General features: G+C 36.9%; 1 protein-coding gene and 1 pseudogene across 1 annotated transcript; one reads left to right on the top strand and one right to left on the bottom strand.

Moving 5' to 3' along the window:
- Positions 1-13,342, bottom strand: part of LOC149255573 ((R)-linalool synthase 2, chloroplastic-like) — a 149,499-nt pseudogene that overhangs the window by 38,566 nt on the left and 97,591 nt on the right.
- Positions 4,017-6,846, top strand: LOC149255574 (hypersensitive-induced response protein-like protein 1). The gene is made up of 4 exons (XM_089460924.1): positions 4,017-4,061; positions 5,496-5,588; positions 5,831-5,927; positions 6,295-6,846. The coding sequence occupies exons 1-4, from the start codon at positions 4,017-4,019 to the stop codon at positions 6,648-6,650; spliced, it is 591 nt and encodes a 196-aa protein (XP_089317050.1). The 3' UTR covers positions 6,651-6,846.

Genomic DNA, 13,342 nt, shown 5'->3' on the forward strand with positions numbered 1-13,342 from the left:
CTGTTAGTATATGAACATTTGGGACCAAAAAAATTAACTTTTATTTTGATATTAATTTAATAGAAAAAAACGTATTTATAATAATAATAATCCAATTTTAAGGTCACAGCCAAGCGAGACACCACATTGGTGTATGAGACCCCCCTGTTTGTGAATCAGTAGTGATAGTCTTTATATAATTTTTACTTATTTTTGTATGCTTACTGAATAGAAACATACATCAATAAGCATATTTGAATGTAAAAGTATCATAAGCTCAACACATTAAATCTATGAAAAGCATCCAAACATGCATGTTTTTGATGGAAACCCTCAAAGGGGTAAAAACTACCTTGTTGTTGTTGTTGTGCTGCTATGAATCTTCTATTAATCAAAATCTCTTATATATATGTTTAGTTGGCCACTACCCCCGAAACAATTTAGCTGGACACCACCAACAAGGAGCCACCACCCATAAAACAATTTAGCTAGTCACCACGAGCAAGGAGCCACTACCCCTGAACCCTCTAGGGCCACTTTCGGAATATTTCAAACTAGGACCCAAATCATCAAAGAAACAATATTTACAACACAAACTTGATAGATCAGCACCAACAAATATCTATAGTAATTTCTCTCACTAGATCACACAATCCTCTACAACTTCTTCTCCACTCTCAATGCTGCTACCTGCAAACAAAAAAGTTTGGGACATGCACAACAAACTCTGATTTACATCTCATATACAATATGCACCTACAACCACCATGCACTTCGCTTAATACCCTCTCAATGTGTCGCTCTCTCAATCCATCCAACCTTGCCTCCACAAGGTGCTCTCTTATTTATAATATTTCTCCTTGAAATTTCAACTTTAATCACCTTCTAGAATAGGAATTAAATTTCTCAGACTATTATACCATTTACCATGAATAAATACCAAAGTATAAACCTATGAAATTCACTAGGATGTGCATAAAACCTATAAAATTGAGTCTAGAGAGGGTAACGCTAGTCCTCGCTTCATGAAAAGCATTACTAGGAGGTGTAATGTAGGTTAATAAAGGAAACTCGAGTGACTAATGTAGGTTGTCTTTGGGAAACCCGAGTTACCCTGATTTCAATGCCTTTCTTACATCTGATCAACTCCAAACTTTGGGAAGTTGTTCACACAAGTATTTTATCACCTCTTGAGCTTGTAGGACCATTTAACAGACATGTCAAGTCTCTTATTATGATAACAAAGCCTTCAAACATGTTCAATCTCCCTATGCAAGTATCGGGTCATCATCATAAAACTTCACCTATCAATTTGCAGCTCAACTTCAAGGTATATATATATGCAATTTTGAGACACTTTGCCAAACATAAGAGACCACACAATAAACCTATACATAACATAGACATGATGTTTACAAATTTGAAACATGGTTAAGCATCGATTGACATCAATGGAAAACACTACTTTGCCAAGAAGTTCCCCCTTTGAAATTGATGTCAACCTAACCCTAGTCTTGCTTCCTGAATCTGATCATCGAAGTTGATTTGAATCTCTCTCCCCCTTGGACATCAATGGAAAGGGATAACAAATATTAAAGTCAATCACAATGCCTTCTCCAAACTAAACATGCTCCTCCTATACATGTAATGGGATGCAACAATATGATAAGAAATGGGATACATGACTAAAAGATGAAAACATTGTCAACACTTATGCATTGAACACATAGTGATAGCAATGGCAGGCCAAAAGGAGACTTAGGAACCAAAATGCAACCCATAAATTTCTTTTGTGTAGGGGATACGAAATGATTTTTCAACGCTAAAAAAAACATGTGCACTATGAAATGCTTTCGTAGCACTCTTTAAAACTTTTTTTTGAGAATTTCAGGAAAATAAAACAACTCAACTTGAGTAAAATTGATTCGTGAATGGTCGCATCTTTTTCTGTCACAGATGGAAGAATCGTGTATCTCATTTTCCACGTTTTTTCTCTTTCATACTTTTAAGTGTGATTCACGACTAAGCCACATGGTTGGTCAAATCTCTTTCTATCGCACTGGGATGAAAATTGTATTTCTATTCTCACACTTGTTATTTCCTTCTCCTGTAATAAGTTTTCAATTTACCACATATAAAAAGGAAAAAAAAAAAATATTTTTAACATTTATAAGTTAAAAAAAATTTATGAAACGGATTGTATTTTCATTTGATTGATATATTTGACTTTTTTCCCGTAAAATCTCAATACATTAACATATATATTCAATTAGTAAAAAGAAGTACGGTGATTAAGACCTCGTTCCAAATCATCCTATGGCATCTCCTTCTATCGTAGTCTTCAACCAAATAGTGTTGTAAAATCTGACGAATCACTTATCACATTTCCACCGAGAAGCTCACTAAGCCTTCAACTATCCACACATGTTCAATCAATAAATAGAATCAACCGAATCCTTTTTTTCGGAGGGCTAAAAATTTTCTTGTAGTGTCTGTGGTTACTTCAACAACAAAGGACAAAGGACAAAGGGTTTCATATGTATTTTGAAAACAATCATATTATATATATAAAAAAAAACAAAGAAAAATAGTATAATAAGTTGAATTTAGGTTCTTGTGATCTATATTAAGTTTTTTGAGAAGAATTTTCGGCGGAAATTATATTATAATTCATTTGTTGATGTGTTTCGAACCAACAAGCGTGGATCATTGATTTGTGGTTTGTATTGGCCTTCTTAGAGGTTAATGGACAAGAAAATCTTAGCTTGTCGTCTGCCTCATTCTCTATGTATGTTCTTCTGCTACATCGATAAGGATCTCTAGTATCATCATCAATAATATTTCATTATTCATCAACACTTGCTAGGATAAGTTCCTAAAACTTTATAGTTTAATTGGGGGATATAATTTTAAACAAAATTATGCAATCAAAATACTTCGTAATGATAAGCCTTGTATTGTTGAAGGGATTTGAGAGTCCTTGGGTCTAGTCCCTTAATGAATAAATTTTAACTTACTCCAATTCCCACATTCAAGCCTTTTTCACTATATAATGAAGCAACACTTTTCTCCGCTTGCTATAATTTCATCATCCCTCCAAGTATATTATCATTTGCATCCTAGTATAAGGAACAATATGACTAAGCAAAAATATTTTCCCCTTGTTGTAATTTTATCATCCCTCTAGAGGTACTACCATATGAAACCTAGAATGAGAAACTAATAGTGTTCCAAGATGGCCCCATACAGTCTCTTTAGATGCAGTCAGTATTTCTACACACACAAAAACATAGAGACAAGATTTGGTACATCCTTGATGGGGCCCCTCCTTGAACCACCCAACCTTGACCCTTAAGCCTTTGGCCCAGAGGGGGTCTCCTGATACAGGTCCCATTGATGGGCCCCTCCTCTCCTTAAACCTTGAACCTTGAGCCTTCGGCCTTGATGGGGATATTAACCACTGCATAATAGGGCAAAAACTCCTAATATAACCTCCTCATATAACCCCTCATATATTGTACCAAAAGGGCAAAGGGTGCCCTCATAGATTGTGTGAATGTGACCTGATTGTAGGTGTTAGTATGATAGAAAGGGCGAAGGGTGCCCTCATAGATTGTGACAGATATGAAACCTCCGGACCTAAAGCATAGATGGAACATCCGCTAAGGCACAAAGCCCTTGTTGGCTAACCCGGGCACCTTGCACATGTCACTTAACTATGCAGCAGTGGGAGATATCCCTCATTAATGATAGCCCACCTTGACTCAGTGCCATTAGTGATTCTAGGGCAAGGCATAGGGGTGTTGAGGCCCTTTTTAAAGGTGTGGCATACTATTATTTGCACCCAATGGCTGATGGCTCAGTATTGCTTCAAGCTCAGTATTGCCTGCATTGAGTGAGCTGCATACGAGTATAACCAATTTCATTCCTGAGATGGCGTCAAACTCAGGAACACCATGCCTTGTTGGAACCAAGATGAACCATCCAGATCCAGTACCTCGCTAGCTACCGCCCCAGCTCATAGCTTACGGCAGGTCATGGCTACTCCTGTAGCCCCCACTGGGACGGCTAACTCTTCTAAGGTAAGCTCAGTTCACGTGATTGGCCACTTCCCGTTGCCATACCCTGGATGGAAGCCCTGTTGCCTTACCACAGTCTCCCATCCATCCTCTCACAACAAACAGGTCAACTAACCTTAGTTATCCTGTGGAGAGGACATGCTATATAGGGGTTCCTTTATTTTCCGCGGGAAGCTGGCTGGCCCAAACCACAGCCATGCCAGGCCAAATAACCCTACAGTGAGGTGACCTCAGAAGGAGGTGATATCATTTCTTTCCTAATACCAACTAAGCTGATCCCATTGCTTGCTGGCCAGATTCACGGATGATGTTAGGGAGCAAGGCTGCCTTGCTGAGCTATTATGGTTACCACCCATATATCACCGAGTGGGCCTTCAGGGGCAACCAGGCACGGTTTCCCAACCCATATAGATGGGGTGTCCATCATTTGGTTAGGGTGAAGGGATCCTTACCTGAGTTACATTGGTGGCACTAGCTATAGTGGTCCATCAGGGGAACCCGATGGTTATCACCCAGCCTCCTACTTTTGGTAGTGGTTGTCCCGTTGCCATTCATTAGAGCCAATCAAATTTGTTCAATATCTAAAGAGTGCCTGGGGGTGGTAGTACCTTTTTTTGCTTAACTTTGTAAAATACAAGAAAGACATGATATAATAGACTCTACAATTAGATTGATAGAAATCATGCTAATTTATGTTCTTGAGATTGAAAAGGTTAACACACTAATTCTACATCACCTTGACTCAAATTTGTATTCTTTTTGGATATCCTGCTAATATAAATTTAAATTTTAAATAACCATGTGATTTTTTTGACTTTGAAAATATAGTCTCTTTTCTAATGGATAATTGCAAATGACTTATAACATTCTCCAATGAAAGTCCCTTAAATTTCATAATCTTTATGATTTTCTTTGGAATTTCTCCTGTAAAAAACTTCAAAAAACAATGTTTTAGGAATTGGAAAATTTTCACCTACAGAACCTCTCACTGCTAGGTTGAGGCATGTTAAGGAAGTTCAAACTTACTATATATTCCCAACCGATCCACTATAGAAACAAATTGTTGAAGAAGTTTCATGGTTCAGTAACTCAAATGGGACATCTCTCCCATAGGAGCCCATCCTCTATGTCATCCACTAGAGCTTGAAGCAGAACAAAGAAATAAAACGAAGGCCTATGTAAAAATACATATTTAATCATCCATCATAACCCATAGAAAAGAATTGTGATCAGAATAACCAAAAAAGTCCCCCAAAAGTGCACTTCTTGCAACTGTCATAATGCATTGTAGTCCTGCACATTCAAGTTGACATTTTCTGAATACAAGATGTTGGTAATAAGGATTTCATACACTTAAGCATGCACTTTCAGTAAATTAATGAAACCAAGTCTTGACAATAAAGCTATTTGAGCTCATGTCCATGTTTTCATGTTCAGTCATTCAGGCAAAGCGTCCCAAAGATGAACTTGGATGAAGTTTTTGAGCAAAAGAATGACATTGCTAAAGCAGTTGAAGTGGAACTTGAAAAGGTAAAACTAAGAAAAGAGTAAAGACAGTTCATGTTCGGTTTGTTTTTAAATAAGGATGAATACAAAATAAAAAATTATTGCATGTTTCTTGTTTGATTTTCAGTGGGGAAAATACCTTCATGTTATTTGCATATTGAAGGGCAGCTATTGCATTGCCTGTTATGATTTTGTGAATGGTTCTTTTGGTTTTGTAATAGAAGCTTTGAGCATTCTTTCCAATCTTGTCTTCTTTTTGGATACAGGCTATGTCAAACTATGGATTTCAGATAGTGCAAAGTCTCATCATTGATGTAGTACTCGGTGAAACTGTGGAGAAGGCAATGAATGAAATAAACGTAGGCAAGCATTCTCTGGCATATTGAAGTTAGAATGGAATTTTTTATACACAACTACACCCTAACGTTGATTGCTTGCTATTTACAATATTTTAAGTAAAGGAGTAGGTACCCTTTGTAGAACATCCCTATTTTATATTGAGAGATTCTTTCTTATAAAATTATATTTTGTGGATAGCATCCCTAATGTAGATTTTCTTTTAAAATCCAGTATCTTCTCATAGTTAACCTTGCAAAAAAAGCGCATGAACTCGGAATTATTGCTCAAGTTTTTCATATTTTTGGTTTAGTTGTCTTATATTTTCTTCACATTTCTTTTACAGTGTTTTCCATTTAATTCATGTAACTTGTCTATTGAATCTCAATTTCAGCTGCAAGGTGGAGGGTGGCAACACAACACAAAGTTGAGGTAGAGAAAATCTTGCAAATTAAAAAAGCAGAAGCTGGAGCAGAAGCAAAATATTTGTCTGGTTTGGGTATTGCTCGTCAACGACAAGCAATTGTGGATAGCCTTAGGGATAGTGTACTTTCTTTCTCAGCCAATGTGCCCGAGACAACTGCAAAAGATGTGATGGACATGATCTTGGTGACACAATATTTTGACGTAATGAAAGAGATAGGGGCATCTTCAAAATCATCTTCAATATTCATCCCTCATGGACCTGGTGCAGTCTGTGATGTTGCTGAGCAGATCAGAGATGGATTGCTTCAGGCACAGGCTCATTAAACATTATAATGCTTTCTGGCTACAAAATAAAAATCTGCAAGATCACTCAGTTTCATGAAGGCCAGGGTAGTAATGATATGTGAATTTCCCATCCCAGCTTGATATATTATACAGACCAAAAACAAGTTATTGTGCAGATATTCCTATTGTCAATGTCAATGTGCATTTTTGATAGCCATTTGCCTATGTGTGATATTCTGATAGACCCAGAGCAATTTTCATGACATGTTGAACTTAAGAATAAAAGCACATCATGTCCAACAATGTTAATAGTTTACCTCTAGAAGAATTCCTACATATTTTTCAATTTTGGTATTGTTTTTCGAAATGCTTAGTTAGAAAGCAAGAAAATATGCATAAATATACGGTCTTACCTTTGTTTTCCAGGACACCGAGTCTACATATGTGTGAGTGAATATAAAATTAGGTAGAGAAATATAGGGATTAGAAGACTGTGTCAAAATGATTATATATATGTGCATTGCTATCAAATCTTTGGCAATGCTCTGCTTCCAGCATCCTCGTATCAATAAAAATTGTGCTCCTTGTTTTTTATGTTTATGAACTTTTGTGCAACTATTGTTAGGAATAGCAATATCATTAAACCTATTGGAATAATGGACCAAAAATTTCTTGTAATGGACCAAAATTGGTGTTGTAATAGTGCTATTATTGCATGGGCTTGACCTGTTAAATCAATTATAGAGTGTGTCAAAGGAAGGAAGATGTGTTCCATTCCATGTGATATCGAATGAGACGGGATGTTCCTTGAGAGCTGCTCTAGGGATGATTGTTGTAATGAATTTTCCTAGTGTTTTTGTTGATACCTATGTTTTCTTATATAAATGTGTGTTTCTTTTTTGTTGATTAATTTCTACCTGCTATGTATTATATTTGTAGATCAATACTTAGCATCGCAAAATATACATTAAAAAGAATGAATAGATCAACGCGATAACCATAGACTGTCTAACAATGTCATTGATAGATGCCTCTTCGTTCGGGTTGGTGCTTTTCCATCCATAGGGGGATGTCCCTAAAACGTCTGTATGCAGTTTTTCTTATGTGTGGATCTGCCTTTAAACTCAAAATGAATCAGGAAACTAAGCTTCCCTCAAGCACCCAAAAAGCACCTAAGGACATGGAAAAACTTGTAAATAAAATTGTAGAGAGTGGGACTAGTTTCTCTAATTAAGTTACAACAACAAAATGGAAAAGGACGAGAGATGATATGTGGGTTGAGTGAAAGAGGGATTAAAAACAAGTGCATAAAAATGACAACACAAGCCCTGCTGCACGAGTTCCTTGAGAAGCAAGATGAAATTCAAAGAACTATGAAAAAACATGTTGAATCCATCTGATATATTAATATAGAGGCATAAATTAATCAGAGATACAATAAACCAACAAATGTCATGCCAATCTCCAGCAAGAAATAATGGAAGTGCCATCAAGTCTAGAAGGATGTAAGACTGTGGTGAAGGTGAAGCACCACTAAAATGTAAGAATGAATCTCACCTCATGCACTTTTGTCTCCACTTCTTTGTAGAATCCAAGAGAGAGCAGTGTGTCCTGGGCATTTGTGTGTGAGAGAGAAAGGGATCAAACTGAAGTAGAATCAAAACTGAAGTAGAATATTCTCTACATGGAGAACTAACTACCTTTCTACATGATTGTAACTCACCCATCACCTCCCTCACCCCCTTGATACTCTTCCTTTCTCCAAGATAAACAAACTTAATTGCATGCTAGAAGTATGAAATCTGCTCAAAATACCCTCATGTGGAGTGCACCTCTTCTCATATTGTTGTTTTTATCTTGCATGTGTTAACCATGGTCCAAGTCAATTTTACAATGACAGTACCATTCTATGCATGCTCTAAATCAATTGGTAAATTGAAACAACCTCTATTAGAGCGCAACCTTTCTAAAGTATCAGCTTCTTTCTAGTTATGATCACAAACCTGTTGGCAATTACCTACACTGATTTCCAATAATAATTACAACCACAGGCTGAAAGTAGGCTCTTCTAAAGCACATCCCTCCCTCATAATTGTTGTTTTCCTTTAATAACCAGAGAAATATGCTGATAAACATCTTGATTAGAGGGTAGAGCACTAGTCCTCCATGGATGTCAATCATTTATATTTTTAATAAAGTAAATAGATGCATAAGATAAAAAATGAAATCTCATGGGAAGACAGGTTGCACTCATCCTGATTTTACTTGAGTAGGAGGGTGAAATCCAATATTATGATACATGCAATATGCTTAATGGAAATCTCCAATATTAGGATATATATGCAATGAAACATATGTGGGAGATTCTTGTTTGAATTAGAATGGAAAATCTGGCTGAGAACAACATGAGGTAAGTGTGTAAAACTAGCAAGAACGTATTCTAGATACAGCGGTCCACCCTAGCCTAGGAATGACATTTTTAAGGGTTCAAATATGTGCATAGAAAGAACCTCACCTCACCTCAAGCCTCGCGCTCCACTATTTGAGTAGATCTTCCATGAGGTCAAATAGTAGGGGGAATTAGCTCTAGGGAAAATTATAATTCCCCCTATAGATCTCAACTAAATTTGTAGAGGTATAAGGTCACAGGTAAGCACTATCCATAGCAACATAGCGCAAGGTTCCATAGGAATTGTGAGTCGTCACTTTTAAGTTAGATGTGTGTCCAATCATTTCTTTGTAATTCTTCAGTCTAGCTTTTATAGGACTTGAACCATTGAATCTAGCTTCATCGAATATCCCTAACCCTAACCCTAACCCTAATGCACCTAGTGGATATCACCATCATGTGTGGATAACACTGCTTCAAATACAAGACCCAGTAGGGTAGACTGAATGCATGAACTCATGCACCCAACACACTTAGAAAACTGCACCATTCACAGAATAGACATTCATGCATGCCCTCCCGTGGATGGGTAACTGTGCCTACCTAATTGAAGATAATACATTCATACATGCGCCTCATCCAGTGATCCTACTAAACTACTGCACCTCCATTAGAGGATCTCTTATGGGCCCTCTACTAAACATCAACTTTCCTCTCTACAAGCTGGAATGTATTTGTTGAAGGATGATGTTGTTGCCGAAGGAGAAAAACTACTGAGAAATAGGTAAAATATAAGACTACCTCCACTCTTGTATCAAATAAAAGTAAAACTGTTGTCAAATTAAGCAATACTGTTAAGAAATTTTCTCTTTGTATATTCAGCGAGCCAAAAATGAAAAAGGATAATTGTAATTTTCTTTCACCTGACAAAATAAAGAATATAGAACTGATTTCAAAGTGTTACAATTATGTGGGTAATATATTATATCATATGTGGGTACATGGAGCAATTAGAAATCAGTCTATTGCCATATACTGAAATGGAGTACAACCCTATTACAAGGCCTATGGTACCAAGTGCAACATCTAGTTTAATCGCAGTAATATTCATTGGCTTGTAGCTATCTTCTTCTGGAAAGCAACTAAAAGAGCTTTATTACGCTTTGAATTTCAAATGTGTGTTAAAGGATCAAGTGGTGGCTACAATGAACAACTCAAACTGGGTGATCTCAGAACAAAATAATTTATTATTTCCAAGACAAAATAACATTACTGATGTATCTCTAAATTCCATAAAAACAGAACAATTTGATGTATTGAACTGTGTTATGAAACCAACTCACAAAAAGATAGAAAAGAGAGATCAATGCCTTAGAATTCAGCCTCTTCGAGGGGGCAACCTCCTTTACATTACACAAATGAGCAATTCTTCGATGATACAAATGACAAGACCTCCTTTCTATATATAGGAGTCTAAGGAGTCATAATATAATCAGAGCCGACATAACAATAATAATGTAAGGGCACAATAATAACAATAGTGGGCTTCTATGGGGCACAATAGTAACAATATGGGGACTACATGGGTACAACAATATAATAAGGTTGTACTAATAACAATAAGGGGTTACACTGGTAGTATAGGGGCCTAACATGCCCCTCTCCTTCAAAAAGTGTTGTCCTCAACGCTTGAGTAGTTCTTGATGCTTCTGTAGAATATTCTTGTCCTCCCATGTGGAATCTTCAGCGAGTGAGTTCTTCCACTTGATGAGATACTCTGAAATTGATCAATTTCGTAGCTGTTGGGTTCTTGTTTCTATGACCGCTCCAGGTTCCAATATGATTTTTCCTTCCTCTTCAAGTTCTGGCAATATTGTTTGAATTGGGATCTTCTGCAACTTTTGAATGAGTGGCCACACTTCATCCTTCTTCCATTCATCCCTTACTTCGTTTATCCAATCTAGTTGGATAATAGAAATAGCACGAAACAATGCTTCCACATCCTCATCCTTTCTTGAGAGTGCATCTGCAACAAAATTTTGCTTCCCTTTTCTATAGATGATGTCAAACTCATAACCCAATATATTTGTGACCCATTTTTTCTATTCTTCTATAGATAATATTTGTTCTAAAAAGTATTTAAGACTATCATGATCCATTTTTACCTTGAAGTGTCTTCCTATTCGGTAAGGTCGCCATTTCTTAAGTGCATGTAGTATTTCCAACATTTCCTTCTCATAAATAGCTTTCTTGAGATGTAGCAGTAAAAATACCCAATCACCTACATCAAAACATTTTTCACTACAATGTTGATCTACCTATTGTTTCATTCGATTTTGCACCAAAGTGGCGTTATCCTTTAAAAGTTGGAGAACTTGTTGTTGATGCTCGATGTGATCTTTCACTGCTTGAACATTTTTCTTCTTGATATGTCCTATATTGAGAATTTGAGGAGTGGTAATTTCTTCCAATGCTTTACAAGATATGGTCGGATTCATTTCTTGATGCTCGATGTGATCTTTCACTTCTTGAACCTTTTTCTTCTTGATATGTCCTTCTATCTTGAGAGTTTGAGGAGTGGTAATTCTTGCTAATGCTTTACAAGATATGGTCAGATTCATTTCTTCTTTCTCTGGGATTGGTTCCTGGTGTATATACTCTTCTTTCGATGTTTCTTGATCCTTTTCTTCCTCCTCTTCATAATCTATGTAAAATAATTTCTTCTCAGCACACTTATGACCTTTAGTGCATTTGCTATCACAATTGTAACAAAGCCCTTTTTCTCTTTTCTCTTTCAATTGTTGTGGTGTAACCCTTGTAGGTTGTGGAAGGCTAGGAGAAACAACGCTTCTATTATTATAGCTGTGAGGGGTAGACTTCCTTGTTTCCATAATTTTACTTTCCACTATGTAACAAAGCTCTTTTACTCTTTCCAATTGTTGTGGTGTTGCTTTAAAGAAGGTGTTGCTCTTTATATCCTCATAATGTGCTATCATTTCCTCTGTGAAAATTGACCACGTAACAAGTTGTTTACAAGAACAAAGCCCTTTATACCATAATAATTGATCTGGTTCTAAATATGAAGATGCAATACATACCTTTTGTAACAGTTGTACACCATGTAGATCAAAATATTGCTCCATCTGAAGTATCCAATTTACCGGATCCTTGCCATCAAACTTTCTCATATCACATTTTCTTGATTTTAGGAGCTCAATCTTGAAACGACTATAACTCTGTAATTTCAGTTCTTCCAGTTCTAAAATTGTGACTTGCAGTAGCCCTTTGTGTCCTCTTTCTAATGCCACCAGTCTGATCCAAATTGGATTCTCCAAGAAAGAGTTATGCACAATCTCCCACAGTGACCTCATTATAGACTAGTTCAGTAGAGCGAACTTGTACGACGTGCCACGAGTCACTGTTTCGACCTTTGGCTCTGAAAAAAATATACAAGAAACTACAGTTCGTCCTCTTTATTTACCTTCTTACGAAATTTCAATCCGATGCTCAGAGATAAAGTTATGACAATTTTACCCAGGTCACCTATTTGGAATGTAATTCAGGAGTCTGCAAAAAGACCAACTTCCTCAGATCATATCTCTGCAAATATAGTGTAAAAAGATATGAAATTTGAACCCAAGATTCAGCTCGATTTCTTCTCAAATGGGTTTTTGTTTTAGCTTTTGAAACGTCGCAGAAACAAAGTTATAGCGAAAATTCCACAATGACCTGTTTAGAGTAGCGAAACCCTAGAATCCAAAGGCTTTGATACCAAATGTTATGAAACCAACTCACAAAAAGATAGAAAAGAGAGATCAACGCCTTATAATTCAGCCTCTTCGAGGGGGCAACCTCCTTTACATTACACAAATGAGCAATTCTTCGATGATACAAATGACAAGACCTCCTTTCTATATATAGGAGTCTAAGGAGTCATAATATAATCAGAGCCGACATAACAATAATAATGTAAGGGCACAATAATAACAATAGTGGGCTTTAAGCCCCAAGGGTTAGCTCAATCGGTCAAGTCGGGGCCTCGCCAATGGGAGGTCACAGGGTCGAAACCCGAAAGCTCTTGGGGTCAGGTCAGTAAATAGGCCGAGGGGTGTGACCCCCTTCGGGTGGGGTCCACCCTAGCGTTGTTCGATCCTGGACGTAGCAGACCCACTGACCATGGGTATCCGTGAACCAGTAGTGAAAAAAAAAAAAAAAGAAAAAAAGAAAAAAAAAAAAACAATAGTGGGCTTCTATGGGGCACAATAGTAACAATATGGGGACTACATGGGTACAACAATTTAATAAGGGGGCTGTACTAATAACAATAAGGGGTTACACTGGT

This window comes from Pinus tabuliformis, chromosome 7 (assembly GCF_031772625.1).
Source record: "Pinus tabuliformis cultivar Carrire ecotype Pingquan chromosome 7, CPIR1, whole genome shotgun sequence".
NCBI lineage: Eukaryota > Viridiplantae > Streptophyta > Pinopsida > Pinales > Pinaceae > Pinus > Pinus tabuliformis.